Source organism: Eptesicus fuscus, chromosome 17 (genome assembly GCF_027574615.1).
Source record: "Eptesicus fuscus isolate TK198812 chromosome 17, DD_ASM_mEF_20220401, whole genome shotgun sequence".
Taxonomy (NCBI): domain Eukaryota; kingdom Metazoa; phylum Chordata; class Mammalia; order Chiroptera; family Vespertilionidae; genus Eptesicus; species Eptesicus fuscus.
Genome location: NC_072489.1, coordinates 11,403,746 through 11,421,761, shown reverse-complemented (window position 1 = coordinate 11,421,761; position 18,016 = coordinate 11,403,746). Strand labels below are relative to the sequence as shown.

Here is an 18,016-nt window from a genome sequence, read left to right as displayed (position 1 = left end):
AATTCGTCAGAATTATTCCACTGAGGTGGAGGCTGCGGTCAACCGCTGGCCAGCCTGCACCTGCTGGCCCCCCACCTACCTCTCTCTGGGCTTCTACTTTGACCACGACGATGTGGCTCTGGAGGGCGGGGGCGCCTCTTCCCCAGGTTAGCACAGAAGCGCGAGGACGCTGAGCGGCTCTTAAAGATGCAAAACCTGCGCGGTGGCCGCGTTCTCCTCCAGGACGTGCAGGAGCCTTCCCCACATGAGTGGTAACACTCAGGAAGCCGCCATGGCCTTGGAGAAGAACCTGAATGAGGCCTTTGGAGCTGCAGGCCCGGGTTCTACCCGCACAGACCTCAGCTCCGTGACTTCCTGGTGAACCGCCGCCTGGCTGAGCAGGTGAAACTCCTCAAGAAGATGGGCCGCACCTGGCTCACCTCCGCAGGCTGCCGGCCCCCAGGCTGGGCTGGGCGAGTATCTCTTTGAAAGGCTCACCCTCAAGCACAACTAGGAGCCTTTGGAGCCCAGAGGCCTTAGAGGGGCCCCCTGCATCCCCCTGGTGTCTGGCTTTTGCCTGAGCTTCTCCCTGAAACTACTAGCCATTCTTCTAACCACCCTGAAACCCTCTCGCATGAATTGGACCAAATGAAACAATAAAGCTTTTTGCTGAAAAAACACAAAAACACATAAAAATAGTCAACAAACACATGAAAAGAGGCTCAGCATCACTAGTCATTAGGTAAATGCAACCTAAAACCACGGAATACCACCGCACACCTGGTATGATGGCTGTAACAAAAAAGATGGTGAGGATGCAGAAGCGTTGAAGCCCTTACACAAACACTGCTGGCGGGAATGTGCAACGGTCCCGCTGCGACGCGAAAACGCTTGGTGATTCTTCAAAACTTCAGACGGAGTTACTATTGGAATCAGCAATTCCATCCCTAGTTATAGACCCAATAGAAATGAAAGCATGTGTCCACACAAAAGAGAGCGAAGGACTGACACACGTTACAACATGGATGAACCTTGAAAACATGCTAAGTGAAAAAAAAGAAGGCACAGAAGATCACATATTGTATGAGACGGTTTATTTAAAATGTCCAGAACAGGCAAGTCCACGGAGACAGAAATGTCAGTGGTTTCCAAGGGGCGGCGGGAGGGGAAACGGGAAGCGATGCTTCAGGGACAGGGTTTCCTTCTGGGCTGATGGACATGACCTGGAATCAGAGCGGCGACGACTGCACAACCTTGCGAAGCCACTGAACGTGTACAGCTTAAAATGGTTCCAACTTTGAATTTTGTGCTGGGTGAATGTTACCTCAATAGAAATCTTTTTAAAAACCTTAATGGGCACACAAATCCCCTGGTGGGTCTCATTAGAATGTAAATTCTGATTCAGGAGGTTTGATTGGGGCCCCAAACTCTGCATTTCTGACTAACTCCCAGGGGAGCCCATACTTTGAGTAGCCAGGCTCCCCAAAGGGCCCTTCCGCTGAGTCATCTTATGATTCTCCGCTTCAGGTGCCTCACCTCTGTGAACCAATCCTGCCTTGTAAAGAAGGAGGGCTGAAGCACAGCCGGGCTGGGGGGTGCCCAGGCCCAAGCCTCCAGGGGGATGTGGGCCTCAGGGCGTGGGGGTAGGTGGAGAAGGGCTGCCGCTGTAGGGTCCACTCTGTCAGTGGGGTCAAAGGAGTAGCTTTTATTTGCACAAAGCTGAGGAAGGAAGGCCAGAGGCAAGGCTCAGAGGAGAGCTGTCGGGCAGGTGTATTACTTCCAGCTGCTGGGCAACTCCATCTCCCGACTCACTAATGATCTGGAAGAAAGGGTGGCTCAGCGTGAGGGGTGCTGAAGGCACCCTGCCCTGTTCCCACGTCCCGGGAACTGTGCCGGGGAACACAGGGCTCAAGGAGGGAGCAGGTGCAATCCCTCCACTGCCCGGTCAGAGGGACGCCGGTCTTTCTTGAAAGGGTTCCTGGTGGCACAGGGGTGGTCCATGGAAGGGAGATAAGAGGACTGGGGGAATGTGTCCCAGGAGCCCTGACGGGAATGCCTGCCCACTTCCGTCTGGAGGAGGAGCTGGAGGCCTGGCCTGTCCAGGCTGCACCAGAGCACCCATCCCACCCTGCTTGCCCAGCCCCAGGGCTGCCACCTCTGCCACCTGAGGCGCTCACCATCTCCCAGGAGGTCGGGGGTCGGGCTGAAGGGCCCCGGGGGCAGGTTCCAGGCCAGCCCCTCCAGCTGGCTTAGCAGGCCTTTCACTTCGGCCTCCAGGTGCTCCACCGTCTTCTCCACCGTCTGGAGCAAGAAAGATGGGAACAGGGTGGGGTGGGGCAGAGGAGCAGAGGACACGAGTGGTGCCCAGTCCTGCTTAGTCAGGAGCACCTGGTGTGCAGCGGGGAGAGAGCTGGCTTCCAGGGGACCTGGGCCCTTCTTGTTCAGTCTCTGCCCTGCCTGCCTCCGGGTTCCCTAGATGACAAAATCTTAGGGGCCCCCTCTCTGGGGCTGCTCCTGGCACTGGTTTTTCTCTGTTACAGGTTCGGAGTGACCAGGATTCCACTTCTCTTTCGAGGACTTCATCACCGGAGCTTACATTCTTTTTGTTGCCTTGCCCCCTGGTGGCAACTCTGCCAAATGACAAGTTTGGGATTTTGAAATTTTCTTTATTCATTGTTAACTTTTTTCCATGAATGAATCCCATTAACAGTCTGGTGAAACCTACAGACTCCATCTTAGAAAAATGATCTAATTGAAAAAAATAATAAAACATATAGTATTTCCAAGGACACTACTTTCATTAACATATTATTCAAGTATTCAAAATTAAATTTTTGATGTAAAAATGTGTTTTTATTAACTCACTAAACAACATGATCCACCATAAAGTCTAACAACTACTGCAGTTTTGACATACGGATTAAACTGAGTGATATGTTGAGATGTTCAAAACAATTGTAAGGGGATGAAATTACCTGATTTCTATTGATGACAAAAATCACAGTACTATTAATACTGATAATACTACTATGGTTTATTGTATCCTATATAATAAAAGCCTAATATGCTAAGTGTCCAGTCAGCAGTTTAACCAATCAAAATGTAATATGCTAATGATATGCTAAGGCTGCTCAACTGCTCGCTATGACATGCACTGACCACCAGGGGGCAGACGCGCTGACCGGTAGGTTAGCTTGCTGCTGGGGTCCAGCCGATCAGGACTGAGCAAGACAGGTCTGACATGCCCTGGAGCCCTCCCACTGTCCCTCCCCGGCTGGCCAACCTCCCACATCCCTCCCTTCCCCAGCCCTGATTGTGCACCAGTGGTGTCCCTTGGCCTGGCCTGCGCCCTCTCGAAATCCAGGACCCCTCGGGGGATGTCGGAGAGCCAGTTTTGGCCCGATGGCAGAACGCCCAGTTGCTATGATGTGCACTGACCACCAAGAGGCAGATGCTCAATGCAGGAGCTGCCCCCTAGTGGTCAGTGTGCTCCCACAGGGGGAGTGCCGCTCAGCCAGAAACCAGGCTCATGGCTGGCAAGTGCAGCAGTGGTGGCGGGAGCCTCTCCCACCTCCGTGGCAGTGCTAAGGATGTCCGACTGATGGCTTAGGCACGCTCGCCGCCTAAGCTGACAGTTGGACATCCCCTGAGGGCTCCAGGGACTGTGAGAGGGCACAGGCCAGGCTGAGGGACCACCCCCCCCCATCCCAAGAGCATGAAATTTGTGCACCGGACCTCTAGTTTATAATAAATGTGAATGCTAAGGTTTTTAAAAATAAAGTATAATTTTTGTCCCACAAAAATTTATGGACCCCAAGTTATAAACTGGCTGTATAACAAAACACAGCGATCAAATTTCTACCTTTTCACCTAATGATCCTGCGGAGATTTCTGGCTGGGTCCCAGGGGCGGCAGGGTCCCCTGCAGCTGGTCAGCCCGACAGCCCAGGTAGGGCAGGGAGCTGGTCAGCCCGACAGCCCAGGTAGGGCAGGGAGCTGGTCAGCCCGACAGCCCAGGTAGGGCAGGGAGCAGGACTAGCCTGGATTTCCCTAATTTTCCAAAGCAAGGTTGGCCGAGCTCTATAAAGCCAGCAGCCGCACAGGTGGTCCCGATGGTGCATGTCCTCCCCGGTCACCCTTATTACCTCCTCTATGACGTCCAAGCGGCCGAGGACAGCCACGTGTGTGTCACACCCCGTGCTCCGAGCTGGGTCTCCTCTGGAGGGGATGGAGGGGTCAGCGGCTGTGGGAAGACAAGTCCTGTCACTGTGGGCCCCCGTTTCCCTGTAACACTTGAGACTCCTGTAAAGCACTGGGTTCAGTGGGGTGGGCCCTGAACACAGTCACAGAGAGAAGCGAAGGCAGCCTCAGTGGGGTCAGGGCAAGAGAGGGGCTGCCCCCATCACTCACTTGTCTCTGTGGGCTCACCGACAGTCCAGGTGGGCTTCCTCAAGGAGGCGCTGCCTGCACAAGGGAGGGAGGGAAGGTGTCCACCAGGGAGAACGGCGTGTGCAGACAGGGAAGCGTGCACAGCATGGCTCCGTGCACAAGCCCTGGCACTTAGCGCGGCTGCGAAGTACAGGGTGGCTGGGAGACGGGACTGGAGAGGTGGGTCACAGAAACCAAGCCAGAGGCCCTGACAAACCAGTCCCGGTGCTTGTTTGGGGGTTAACAGAAGGGTCACACAGCCATAGATGAATTTTTAAAACACAGACACTGGATTGGAGGGATTTGTCTTTGCAGTAACCAGGGTAAGAAGTGAGGCGAGGGGGCAGTAGTAGGAATTAAAAGGAAGAAAATGAGTGGAGAGCCCGGCCAGCGTGGCTCAATGGTTGAGCACCAACCTATGAACCAGGAGGTCACGGTCAATTTCGGTCATGGCACATGCCCGGGGGGCGGGCTCGATCCCCAGTGTGGGGTGTGTAGGAAGCAGCCAATCAATGATTCTCTCTCATTATTGATGTTTCTATCTCTCTCTCCCTCTCCCTTCATTTCTGAAATCAATAAAATATATATATATATATGTTTTTTTATAAGAAAATGAGTGGAGATGTTTGAGTAGTAGCATTGACATTGGTGAGCAGTTAGTAACAGCTGGCATCCATGAGTGCTTACATGCACACACAGTGCTAAACACATGTACTAACTCAGTCAATTCCACAACAATCTATTATTGTCCTTAACATACACACAGGAAATGTATGCACAGACGGGTGACATGATATGTCAATGTCATGCTGCTGGTAAGTGGAAGATTTGAGGTTCAACCCGTTCAACCCCTGATTCATCACTTTTCTCCCCAACGTTGATTCCTCCTTGGTTCCTCTTGCCACCACCAACCCTCATATGGAAGTCTCAGACCCTGGTCTGAGCTCAGGTGTCAGAGCTGGTGGCTCTGAGATGCCTGGGGCCCACGGGAGTTGGCTGGACCCTGGAAGAACCCGGCACTCAGGAGGGAGGCTACTGTTCCAGAAACTAAGAGAAGCAAAGAGCTTTAGGGAGAATGAAGCGGCCAGTGAGACCTAAAGCAGCCAGAGGCCGAGCAGGAACAGGGAGAAAAACAGCAACAGGAACGTCACTGCTAAATCCCACGCCGGCTCTTTCAGTGGCTGGTGGAGGCCGAGCAGGGTTTAGGCTGCGGTGGGATGAGAAGGGAAGGAGAGGCCAGAGGGGGAGCCTAGGTCCTGGGAAGTGTTTTCAGGAAGTGTGGCCGAAGGAAGGAGAGCAGATCACAAGGTCTAGAGAAAGCTTATTGTTGTCCCTCCCGCTTTGTTACACTGGAGAAACACACCGTGCTTAGAGCCTGAGGAACAAGAAGAAAGGAGAGCTGAAGGAATGCATTTGAGAGAGGTCATGCAATCCAGAAAGGGGTGGTGGTGGTGTGTGTAGGGGTGCGGGGAGGATGACAGGTAGGGACAACCCATGAGGGAAGAGAGAGGGGATGCAGCAAAAATGGGTAAAAAAGTTCTACTTAGAGGGCCAGAAGGTTGAGCGGGTTCCCACCTGATGGCCTCTGTTTGCTTTGTAAAGTAAGAGGAGAATCGTTTGCTGAACACTCGGGTGGGGTTAGGGAAGGGGAGAGAGAGCTGTGAATGTTCAGGAATCTGTGAGTGGGCTGTTAAACAGCCACTAAAATAGAAGCCCCGTGAGAGCACTGACAGCGTGCCACTCGGTAGAGGGCTTGCGTGAAGAGGGGGTCCCGAAGGGGAACGAGGAAAACTGGAGGCAGCGCAGGAGGACTGCAGGAGGGCCGACATCAGGGAGCACCTCTGGAATCACCAGCCCTCCCCCAGCGGCCGGTGGCTGGTGCAGAGCAGCAAAGACGGTGGCTGGATGGAGCGGAACCTGGGAGTCTGCAGGATGCGTGCAGAGAGCAAAGGAAGTGCGGGTTTGACCAGCGAGGGGTGGAGGGAATGAGCTCTGGAGTCTGGCTTGGAGAGGGAAGAAAAGAGGCCCACAAGCAGAGCAATTGGGAGATGGAGGGGCTAAGGGACTGGAGGCCTTGATGCGATGATGGGAGAGACAGGAACAGGCGGTGTGGGCGGAGTGACGACATGCGGGCGTGGCCATGGATGGGACCCTGAGCAGAGGGGTACGGTTACCGCACTGGTCTCTGTCACTGCAAAACTCCTGGGACTGCGAAGTCAGCAGGTCTTGAGTTAAGAATGGAGCTGCTAAGTCCTTTTGCTGGTGCTGATTGCCACCGTGAGAGGTTGAGTGACTTGCTCGAGGTCACACGGTCAGCAAATGACTGGACCCCAAGCACTGACCTTCTCCTGACCCCCCTCAGCAGGCTGGCCTTTGGGAGCTCTGCCGGAGCGCCCCCTGAGATTCTCTGGTTCCAGCTCCGTCTGGACCCCAGCTCTTCCACTCGGGGGCCAGGACCACCAGCAGGGACAAACCTTCCTTCCACTCTGAGCATCTTTTGTGGCGAACAATCTGTGTCTTACATCCTCCACTCCACTGTTTCCCTCCTCGGAACCCACAAAAGCCTCTTCATACGACAATGGGCTTCTTGTCGCCTCCGGGGGTGTGTGTGTTAGAATGGAGCTTTGGTTACTTTTTTAAAGGGACGCTTTTTGAGATCTACACCAAAATATTTACACATGAAATGCTATGATGTCTTGGATTCATTTCAAAATAACCCAGGCCTGGGAGTGGAGGAGGCATGGGCGGGAGCATAGAGCAAACAAGATTAGTAATTGTCGAAATCGGGTGATGGGGACATGGGAGTCCACTGCACTCTTCTACGTGTGTGTGTGTGTGTGTGTGTGTGTGTGTGGTGTGAGTGTGTGTGGTTTGAAATTTTCCATAAGAAAAGCCAGTTGTCTGATAGGTTTTTAGCAAAACACAGAAGCCACGGTGGGCGGCATGCATTGGTGTGAAATGTTCAGGAGGACAGAGGGGTGGTCTGAGACCCCGCCTAGAGGGCTGTGCTCCATCTGGGCCGCGTGCCCTAGGGAGGCCTAGCCGCGCCAGGTTGCAGGGACCCACATTTGGATTCATTTATCTCAGCTGGAGGAACGGGCTGCTCAGCCTGGAGAGGAAAGACTTGGAGGGGCAGGAGGGCTGTCGGGGAAGAGGTGGCTGACCCAGCGTGGGTCTGTGTCCGCACCCACCCTGTGCAGGTCTGCCCAGGGCCCTTTGGCCGAATTTCCCCTCCGAGCCTCGCCTGCCCTCTCCCAGGCCCTCCCCGCCCCTCCCCCAGCTTAGGCCGAGAGGAAGCACTGTGACCCTGGGGGCCGGTGGGGCTCTGCCAGCTCTCTAAGTCCCGGACAGCATGGACATGCACCTCCCGTTGGCCTAAAACCCACTGTTCTCTACGTGTCTGCGATGAGATCTCGCTTGGCTCCAAACCCGTCCGGGGAGAAGGCTGGCCGGAGCTGCTCTCCACAGCGCAGACTAATCTCTCACATCTGGACAGAGCTCCGCCCCGGCTCCACCGCCCAACTGCCCATGAGTCAGCCAGGCCTCCCGACCGGCTCATCGGAGAGGGGTCCCACGGCGCTGAGCTCAACGCATGACGGCAGAAAACACACTGGGCCCCGCGTGCTTGGCCCGGCTCAGCCATGCGCTGCTGTGGGCCTGTGGGACACGTCCCTCCTCCCTGAGCCTCTGCAGCCGCCCCTGCAACACGGGTGGGGTGGCACTGCCGCCCAGATACAGCTCATCCTTGCGCTGCTGGGTCTTCCAGAGCCTGCCCAGAGGCCGCAAAATTAGCTACAGGGAGGAGTCAAGGCCAAGTGGCTTCCTGGACCAGACCCTCCAGCAAGGCAAGACCTGGGTGCCTTCTTTTTTTCTTTTTTGAGCTTGTACACACACACACACACACACACACACACACACACACGCACACGCACACACGCACACACACACCTTGGAGCCTCGGGTACCTCATCAGGAGAAAGGGGCTCACGATCAGGCCTGCTTCACGGGGCTTCCAGAAAGGGAAGGAGTTGGGGAGGCTGAAGGATTGCCATGATGGACCTGGAGGAGCCAAGGCTGGGGTTCCATCTTCCCTTCCTTCCTCTGCCCGCCCGCCCTGCCCCGGCCAGTGGGGAAATGGACCTTCTTGGACGCCGGGTTGTTTTCCCTGGCCTGGCTCCTGCTCGGGCCTCTGTGCACCCTGGACGGTGGCCAGGGGTGGAATGTCATGCGCTGGTGAGAACACGCTGCAGTAGAGGCCAGAAGCCCAGGCAGAGGAGCTGGGCTAATGGCTCCATTAAAGAGGCCTGGCCGCTGGGTCCCCCTCGGGGCGGGAAGTATGGCCCCTCCACTTTCAATCAGAGGAGACCGTTGTTATCTGGGACCCAAACGCTAAGGAAGTGCCCTCGACACTAATGAATTCTGCCGTGCCAGGGGTGACACTGACAGGTGCTGGCGAGCCTCCTGCGTCATCAAAGACCCTCTGCTGGACCAGCAGCTCTTGTCACTGGGGGTTAATTCTATTGGACCACATTAAGTATAATAGAATAATACATCTTGTCACATTTGATATTTGTATTAAAATTTGTGATTAATTTAAAGCCATCAGTGGTTTTTGATTTTTTAAAGCCAGAAGAACATTATTTCCAAATAATTATGTGAAGAACTCCAATCTGTGGAACTGCTCTGGCTGAAACAGGAGAGGGGCCCTCAGGCCCCCAGAGAAAGAGAGAGAGAGAGAGAGAGAGAGAGAGAGAGAGAGAGAGAGAGAGAGAGAGATATCTCAGGCTCTGAGAAACACTCTTGCTTAGTTTAGTTTTGTTTTGTTGTTTTGTTTTGTTTTGTTTTGGGTGAGACATGTCCTGCTCCCTTGGTCTCTGGTCACTTTCCAGATGTGGCTGGAGCCTTGCCATCCACTCTGAGAGCATAGCAATGCCATTCTAATACCTTCACTATCTGGTTAAGTTAGTATTTTGCTGAGGATACAAGCTAGGCTGCTGTAACAAAGAGCCCCCTCAATTATACACAAGTTAATTTCTTTCTCATGTATCAGTTCAGAGGTAGACTGGCTTGTGGTCAAGGCTGGCAGGCAGCTCTGCTCCCTGAGGCCATACAGAAACCAAGTTTTCTTCTATCTTGGAATACTGTGCTTCTTAATGTTATAATGTTCTAGAACATTCCAAAACCCCCGTAAGGTGGAGAAGGCATCCTGGATATCTAACCTCTCTCCGCGTGCTGTGGAAAGAATGCAAACAAATGCCACGCAGGGCATTGCCCAGGTGAGCTGAAGAATGAGCGGGTCGGTGAGAGCCCCCCATGGCTGCCCCTCTACATGGAGTCAATGCTCTTGGTTAGATCACTCCAACCAGCTCTCCTCATGATGGGGCGGCGTCTGCCCTAGACCTAAACCCAAGCAGGGGCCCCAAGGGTGTTTGGGAGCGGCTTCTCCAACCGCACCAAAGGGCTCAGTGCTGACCCAGCTCTCCGGGCTCCTTTAAGCCAAGCCCATTGTTGGATCTTTGGTTTCTTCACCTTTAGAATGGACATAAGCATACTCTGTATTCAAAGCTACTCTTTTTTATTTATTTATTTTTTTACTGTTGACACTATTACAGATGCCCCCCATTCCTCCATCCCTTTGTCCTCCTCAACGATACTCTTTTAATATATTATTGATTTCAGAGAGGAAGGGAGAGAGAGAGAAGAAAGGAGAGAGAGAGAAACATCAATGATGAGAGAGAATCATTGACCAGCTGCCTCCTGCACGCCCCCTACTGGGGATCAAGCCTGCAACCCGGTCATGTGCCCTGATCGGGAATTGAGCCGTGACGGCCTGACTAAAAGGTCGATGCTCAACCACTGAGCCACACCGGACGGGCTCCTCGAAGCTACTCCTGACTGGTGATCACTTACTATGTGCCAAGGTTTTGGTGAGTTCTTAAATGCATTATCTCATTTAATTCTAGCTGTGAGCTCAGAACTCTTACATCTTTTTTTTTTTTTTTTTTTTTTTTTTTTACAGTTTAGAAAACCAAGATCAAAGATTTTGATGTCCCAGATTACACAGCTAGTAAGTGGTGAGGACAGGATTTGAACCCAACCTGCCTGACACTGTCTATACTATGCCTTGACAGTGGTGTGACCTTGTGTAAGTCAAAGGCCTCCCACTTGGGGCCTCAGGTGCCTCTTCTATAAAATGAGGGGCTGGACAGGTGTGGGGGACCTATACACCTGACTCCCTTGCAGCTGTTTTAAGCCCCACAAGAGCCCAAATGTGTGCTTTGGACCCAACTGTCTTTGAGTGCTTCACTCCCCACAACATCTAGTTTTGTAAGAAGAAATGCTGGGATCCTCACCACAGCCCTTCAGTATCTTCCTCCCCCACCCACAGCAAAAAGCAGGATCCACGGGAAGACAGATGCCCACAGGGACCTGGAGTGGTTGGTGGTGGAGAGTGAGAGATTCCCCGATGGGCCCCGAGGCATGGGTGACAATGGTTATACTGGCTGAAAGGACCAGCCTCTGGGACTTCAGATCCCTCTGAGAGCAAAATAGGAAAGGAACTCAGCCAAGCCTGAACCTAAAAAAAATTCTGTACAAGTGACACAAAACAGTTTGTCTCACTCAACATGTAAAGAGCTTTTACAGACCAATATGAACTATCCAACACCACAACTGAAAAAGTAAAAAATGATTTAGTAGAAATGCCCAATATGTATTTGAAGAAAAAGTCCAATCTTGGTGGTTAATCAAAGAAATGCAAATGAAAGCAATAAAAACTGTCTTAGCTCGGCTGGTGTGGTTCAATGGTTGAGCGTCAACCTATCTTGGGTTGCGGGTTCGATCCCCAGTGTGGGGCATGCAGGAGGCAGCTGATTGATGATTCTCTCTCATCACTGGTGTTTCTATCTCTCTCTCCCTCTCCCTTCCTCTCTGAAATAAAAACATATATATGTTTTTAAAAAACTGTCTTAAAGTATTCTTGGGGGAAAAATTCTAACTGGAATTAGATCAAGCTTCTAGATCTAACTACTAGTTTAAAGACAATACAGGGGCAAAAAAACACACCACAAAACAACATTTAAATGACACCTGGGGGAATGCAAGCAGCTAAACTCTATATGTGGAAAGCTACTGGACAAACAACCCAGTTTCTTCAATGAATGAACTTTAAGAAAAAACAACAATGAAACAGGAGAAGAGAACTTACATATTTAAAGAAACTCATCAGACATCTCAACCAAAAGCAATTTGTATGCACCTTATTTGAACCAAACTAACCAAATGGAAAAACATGACATAATCAGGGACATTTGAACCCTGATTGGATATTTGATGGTAGTAAGGGATTTTGACCATTTTTACGTTATGATAATGGTTTCATACTTATGTTTATTAAAAGGTTACTTATCTTTTAGAGATACATCAGGAAATTTTTAGAAATAAAAATAACCTGGCCAGTGTGGTTCAGTGGTTGAGTTTGGATCGATGAACCAGGAGGTCACAGTTTGATTCCCTGTCAGGGCACATGCCCGGATTCGGGCTGGGGGCCATGCAAGAGGCAGCCAATCAATGATTCTCATAATTGATGTTTCTGTCTCCCTCTCCCTTCCTCTATGAAATCAATAAAAATATATATTTTTAAAAATTAAAAACAATATATCTGGAATATGATGTCTGGAATTTTCTTCAAAATAATTTGAGGAAGGAGAGAAAGGATGAGGATAATAGATGAAACAAGGCTGACCATGTATTGATACTTGTTGAAGCTGGGTGATAGGTACATGGGGTTAATTATACGATTTGTTTTACAGGCATACCTCTATTTATTTCGCTTTGAAGATATTGCGTTTTTTGCAGATTGAAGGCAAGAGTCCTCACCAGCAAAAAGATTATGACTTGCTGACAGCTTGGATAATGGTTAGCATTTTTAAAAATATATATATTTTATTGATTTTTTACAGAGAGGAAGAGAGAGGGATAGAGAGTTAGAAACATCGATGAGAGAGAAACATCGATCAGCTGCCTCTTCCACACCCCCTACTGGGGATGTGCCCGCAACCAAGGTACATGCCCTTGACCGGAATCGAACCTGAGACCCTTGAGTCCGCAGGCCGATGCTCTATCCACTGAGCCAAACCGGTTTGGCTGGTTAGCATTTTTTTAGCAATAAAATATTTTTAAATTATTGGGGTTTTAGACATAATGCTATTGCACATTTAATAGACTAAGACATAGTATAAACATAATTTTTAATTATGTTGGGAAACAAAAAAAAAATTATGTGACTCACTCTTTTGCAATAGTCACTGTATTGTGGTGGTCTGGAACCGAGCCCACAATATCTCTGAGGTATGCCTTTATAGCCAATGATTCCATAATTAAAAGTTAAGAAAAACAATGGTACATTGTCCGAAGTTTGAAAGGTTATACACAAAAATGTGTGAACTCAGTGTGAAATCGCATTTAATGCATTTATACTTTCCTCCTTTCTATTTTTAAATTTTAATATTTTTCTTTATTTTATTCTTTTTCATTACTATCCTTTTTCTTACTTAATCTGTAGCAATGAGCATGCATAACCAGGAAGAAAATGATGTTTTTAAAATGGTTTTAAGTTAAAGGGTCTATACCAGTTGTGGCTCAAGGGGCCACAGAACGTCAGCCATTAGTGGGCAGGTGGCCAACCTCTCCCTGTGGGGACACAGACCCTGCTTTGTCTCCTCAGCTCCAGGAGGAGGGAGCTGTGGGGAGGGGGGGAGAAGGACTCTGCTGAGCCACTCTTACACAGCCTGTGAGGTCCTCCTAACAGGTGAAGAAACTGAGGCTCAGAGGGAGCAGTGGGGCTGCAGAGGGGACGGGAGAAGGAGCCAATGTGTTGACGCACCTGATACTTCCTCTTTCCTCCAATCCCCGCAGACAACTCTGTGGGGTGGGTACCTTCCCCCCCAGCAGCCTCAGAGAGGGGGAGTGACTAACCCAGGGCTACTCAGCCAGGGCTGCCCCGGATCAGGACTGGCCCGATTCTTTCCCTGGTGCTCACCCCCACAGCTGCTGTGCCCCGAGGGGGACCGGGGTTGGAGCCTTCCATCCTGGCGCAGGGCACTTGGTCTGGGTGACTCAACACCCACGGACTCCAGGTTGATGGGGGAGCGGCGTGGCCTGGGGCAGGAGGCCGGGGTGCTTCGTGAGGGCTCTGCCTTGGCACCTTGGTGAGATCTGAGCCTTCCCCTCACCTGGACAACTGGGATGGGCACCAGCTGCCCTGGCTGAGGCCTTCATGGGACGTCGGAAAACGGGAATGTGGCTTGTAAACCGCAACATACTGTACAATAGGCAGAGCGTCTGTGTCCAAAAATAAATGCACCTGCAGCCACCTGCCCTGAGCCTCACCTGTGAGGGCAGAGGGGACAGCGGAAGACAAAGCACCCAGCCCGCAGAGCCCCCGCCCCCAGGCTCTCAGGGATCTCTCCTGCAGCCTGGAGACTGGCTGCTCACCCCAGCTACCAGCCCCCTCAGCCCACCTGACAGGTGGAACAGGGGTCTTGCTCCTGGGCCCGCCTGCCCCGCCCTGACCGGCTGGGTCATGGGTGTTGAAGCTGGGTTTTCAAGGCCCCGAGCCTCTGTTGACCCTGGGGGTGGGGGTTGGGGGGTAAGAGCAGGTGAGGGGGGCTGCCCCTCCTGTAGACTGGCCTCCCACCCTGTGATCCCTGTCACTTCCCCTCTCTCCTTCAGACCTGGGGTTTCCCCACAATCTCTCTTCCTTTTGGTCTCGAATCTTTCTCTTTTCCTCTAGATTCTCCCCACCCACTTCTCTTGCCATGTCAGGTCCTCTGTTTCTTTCCCTCTTGTTCCATTTGCCTCTCAAACTCCTTTTTCTTTCTATCGCCGTTCAGAGCTCATGGTTCACACCCACCCGTTACCTCCAAAGTCTCTGTCTCAGTCCCCACCGTTCTCTCTCTGTTCTTCCCTCTGTCCTCTCTCTCATCGTCTGCCTTTATTTCTCTGCCCTTTCCTATCTTTCTCTCTTCGTTTTCTCTCACCATCTCCCTCTCTCTCTCCATCTCTCTCTCCATCTGGCTCTGTTTCCTTGTCCCTCCCTCCTCCATCTCTCGCGCCCAGCGCGTCTCTCCGGGCCCCCGCCCGTCCGGGCCCCACTCACCGTTGGCGCCCGCGGCGCGGAGCAGGGCGAGCGCGGCCAGAGCGCACAGCAGGGGCCGCATGGTGCCGACTGCCCGCCGCCTCCCCGGGATCGCGCCGCCCGCTCGCTCGGGAGGAAATGCGCGCCGTCCAGGCCAAGATTCCTGGGCGGCTCCGGGCTTTCTGGCTCGAGCGAACCCGCCCCCTCCAGAGGCCCCTCCGCACCCGCGGGCCGCGCGGAGCCCAGAGACCCCGAGGGCGGAGGGCGGACGTGCCAGCCTGGGCGCCTGCCCGGCGAGGGGCTGCCCTCGAGTCCCCGCTCCTCCGGGGGCCCGGGCGCAGAGGAGAGGGAGAAGGGCGAGGGGTAAGGGTGAGGGCCCGCTCCCAGCCCGGCCCGGCATTCGCTATGAGCCCCTTACACAGCCTGGCCGGCCAAGGAAGCTGAGAGCAGGGCCTTCATCCTCCGTGTCACCTACAGCCCTGGCACGGGATCTGCACGCAGCGAGGGAGCTTCTCTCTGTCCCATAGTTACCAACAAGTTATTCACTCTCATTACATGGGACAGTAATGGCCCTGAGAAGTGCATCTGCCTTCTATAGAAAAGTGCTAAAGGAGTCATAGTAATGTTAGAAGATAATTTTCAAAAAAACCCATCACGAGAGGTGAAAAACGAGCATGTGCTGAAGATCTTATTTAAGTCATGAATGAGGGAATCAGTAAGGGGTGACAGCCAAGCCAAAGGACAGACACAGATCTGGAATATGGATATGAATGTGCAAATAAATAAAACTGGCTTCTTCCACACCCTGGGGGAGACTTAACTGAGACCATAACAGGACTAGTTTACATACATTTGGACAAACATTATTTTGCATTCCTATCTATGACTTACAGACTCGTTAAACAGCTTAAAGGAATGAAAGCCCGGAGCCCTAACAGAATCAGGATTGGTGTTCAGCTCTGTTTTTGAACACAGATTCTGATTCAGTGGAAGGTAGACTCGGATGAAAGACTTCTCATTCACGTATGTCTGCCCTCCAGGAGTTAACGGCCTAGTAACCACCATAATACTAATAAACAGTAGCTGAGCGTTGATCGACTAACCTCTCCATATACCCTTTCTCTGATCTTCACTGCAACCCCATCATTGCGTCCATTCTTCAAACCAAGAAACTGAGACCCAGAAATGTTAAGAACTTTGCCAACAGTCGCCTGGCTGGTATCTCCTTGCCGACAGTGGCCTGGCTGGATTCAGGGTTTGAATCCAGTCCTGCTGTCTCTGCAGGCCAGCCCTTAGGCTAGGGTTTTTCAACCTTTTCATCTCACGGCACACGTAAACTAATTACTAAAATTCTGTGGCACGTCAAAAATTACACTTTTTTTGCTGATCTGATGATAAATAAATATGGATATCAAATAAAAATAAAATAGGCATAATTTTGATTCATTCACATGGGATGGCTATTCTTGTGTTGGCTGTTGCCCTTTTTATTATTTGACAACCTAAAGGAAAAGAGGTCAGTGCCCCTGTCTAAATAGTCAGGTATTGCATGTTTTAAAACATGTGGCACACCAGTGTGTCATGGCACACGGGTTGACAATCACTGCCTTAGATGATAATATTCACAGCATTCCTGAGAACCAAGTTGTCTTTCTTCATGTAAGCAAGCCCAGAGCAAGAGCTTTTTTCAAATCCACCTTCCTCCAGTTTAGAACACAATAGTCAAAGCCTCATTCATGGGACACACACCTCCCAACAAGTGCAAAACAACACAAGTTTTAGTGAAAACAAAACCCAAAGCTGCAGCAGCCCTGACATCTGCGCTGCAGAGCCCGGAGCGCGTAGCCTGGAGTCAGTGGAGCGCCTTCATCACCAAGCCCAGGAGAATGTACCTGTCCCGCCAGGGCCGCCGTCAGGGTTAATGGGAGTCCTTGCAGACAAGGCTGGTCCCTGTCTTCTCATTCCCAATCGCGGTCTTGTCGTTCTCCAATTCAGTCACCACACTACCCAGCAGTCCTCACTGTCACTTCCTCTCCCAGATAATAGCCTTAGGCACAGAAATTCCAGCTCTGAAGCAGCAGATCTTGGACAGAGACGTGGATCTAGTTTTTAAGATGCTCTCATGGGGATAAGGATGCCCAGAGGAGCTGCCCAGAAGGGTTTCTTTCAAGAATGTCTCACACTCGTTAGTAGGACATTCCTGGGTAGGTTAGTCAGGTGAGACGTTGTCAAAAGAACGGCCCAGAATCAGTGGGCTACCTACCTAATATTTGAATTTTCAATGAAACTAACACACATGCAATACTTTCTTGTGGTGAGTCACAGAGTAGGACAGCAGGCAGAGGACAATGTGAAACTCCTCCCTGGCACTAACGCCTACACAGTGATTCCAGTCCATCCCCTCGGCGTGGCGGACTCTTCCCATTCCTGGTGTGTGCACTACCTACCTACCTACCTAATGTATATTCAGACTCACACAAGCATGTACCTGGGATTGAAAAATAGGTATTTTTGGAACTTGCTTTCACATTCATGTTTATCTCACTCATGGCATCAAATCTTGAAGATCATTCTATGTCAGTACACATAAATCCACTTCATTCCTTTGAAGACTTGCAAAATATCTCATGAATGGATGCACCATTATTTGCCCAGACAATCCTCTACAATCCTCTACTGAAGGACATGTAGTTTGTTTCTTTTTCTTTTTAAAAAAAAATATATATTTTATTGATTTTTTACAGAGAGGAAGAGAGAGGGATAGAGAGTTAGAAACATCGATCAGCTGCCTCTTGCGCACCCCCCACTGGGGATGTGCCCGCAACCAAGGTACATGCCCTTGACTGGAATCGAACCTGGGACCCTCGAGTCCGCAGGCCGACGCTCTATCCACTGAGCCAAACCGGTTTCGGCAGTAGTTTGTTTCTTTCCCCCCCTGTGCTTCAGGGAACATACTTTTGTGTGTATCTTTATGTACATGTCACGCACTCATGTATTTCTGAAAGGCTTGATTCCTGGAAGAGGAATCACTGAGTCAGAGGGCCTTTTATATTTTGCTGGATACGCCAAACATTCTCACTAAGCCCATTGCAAGGGACTGGCACTGAGAGCTACTCTCCCGGGTCCCCAATTAATCTTGTTCTGTGTTGGAGTTGTGCTGCAGGGGGCGCTATTTACATAAAAGAATTCTGTAGGGGAGAGACCTAAAGTTGTAGATCTAGTAGCCTTGTACATTCTCCAACACTGGATATATAGCTTTTAAAATATAGGCAATTTGATGATGAAAAACGTTACCTTGTTGTTTTTATTTATATGCTATTTATTATGAGTGAAGTTGAGCTTTATTTGCCAATTCAAATACTCGCCCTCCTTTTTTTTACATATTCTGAGTATTAATTCAGTGTCTGTTGGCAATGTTTTTTCCATCCTCCCATTGTCTTTAACTTCCTTTGTTGTGTCTTTCATAATACAG

At 50.9% G+C, this 18,016-nt stretch overlaps 1 protein-coding gene and 1 non-coding gene across 4 annotated transcripts; one reads left to right on the top strand and one right to left on the bottom strand.

The window, feature by feature from the left end:
- Positions 1-204: 204 nt before the first annotated feature.
- MIR9259 (microRNA mir-9259) lies at positions 205-299 on the top strand. Its single transcript, NR_128957.2, is given in 1 exon segment — positions 205-299. It is a non-coding gene; the product is annotated as a microRNA mir-9259 (primary transcript).
- A 757-nt stretch (positions 300-1,056) lies between these two features.
- On the bottom strand, positions 1,057-14,784 carry PLAC9 (placenta associated 9). Of its 3 annotated transcripts, none has more exons than XM_054728816.1 (5): positions 14,566-14,784; positions 4,389-4,442; positions 4,124-4,221; positions 2,157-2,280; positions 1,057-1,798 (listed from the first exon to the last, which is right to left on the bottom strand). In XM_054728816.1, exons 1-5 carry the CDS (start codon positions 14,624-14,626, stop codon positions 1,791-1,793), a joined length of 345 nt encoding a protein of 114 aa, XP_054584791.1. In that variant the 5' UTR covers positions 14,627-14,784; the 3' UTR covers positions 1,057-1,790. The 3 variants fall into 3 exon arrangements, with proteins under 3 accessions (XP_054584791.1, XP_054584792.1, XP_028006998.2); XM_054728817.1 differs by lacking the exon at positions 14,566-14,784 and adding an exon at positions 8,355-8,510; XM_028151197.2 differs by lacking the exon at positions 4,389-4,442 and having other exon boundaries at positions 14,566-14,761.
- Between the last annotated feature and the right edge of the window lie 3,232 nt (positions 14,785-18,016).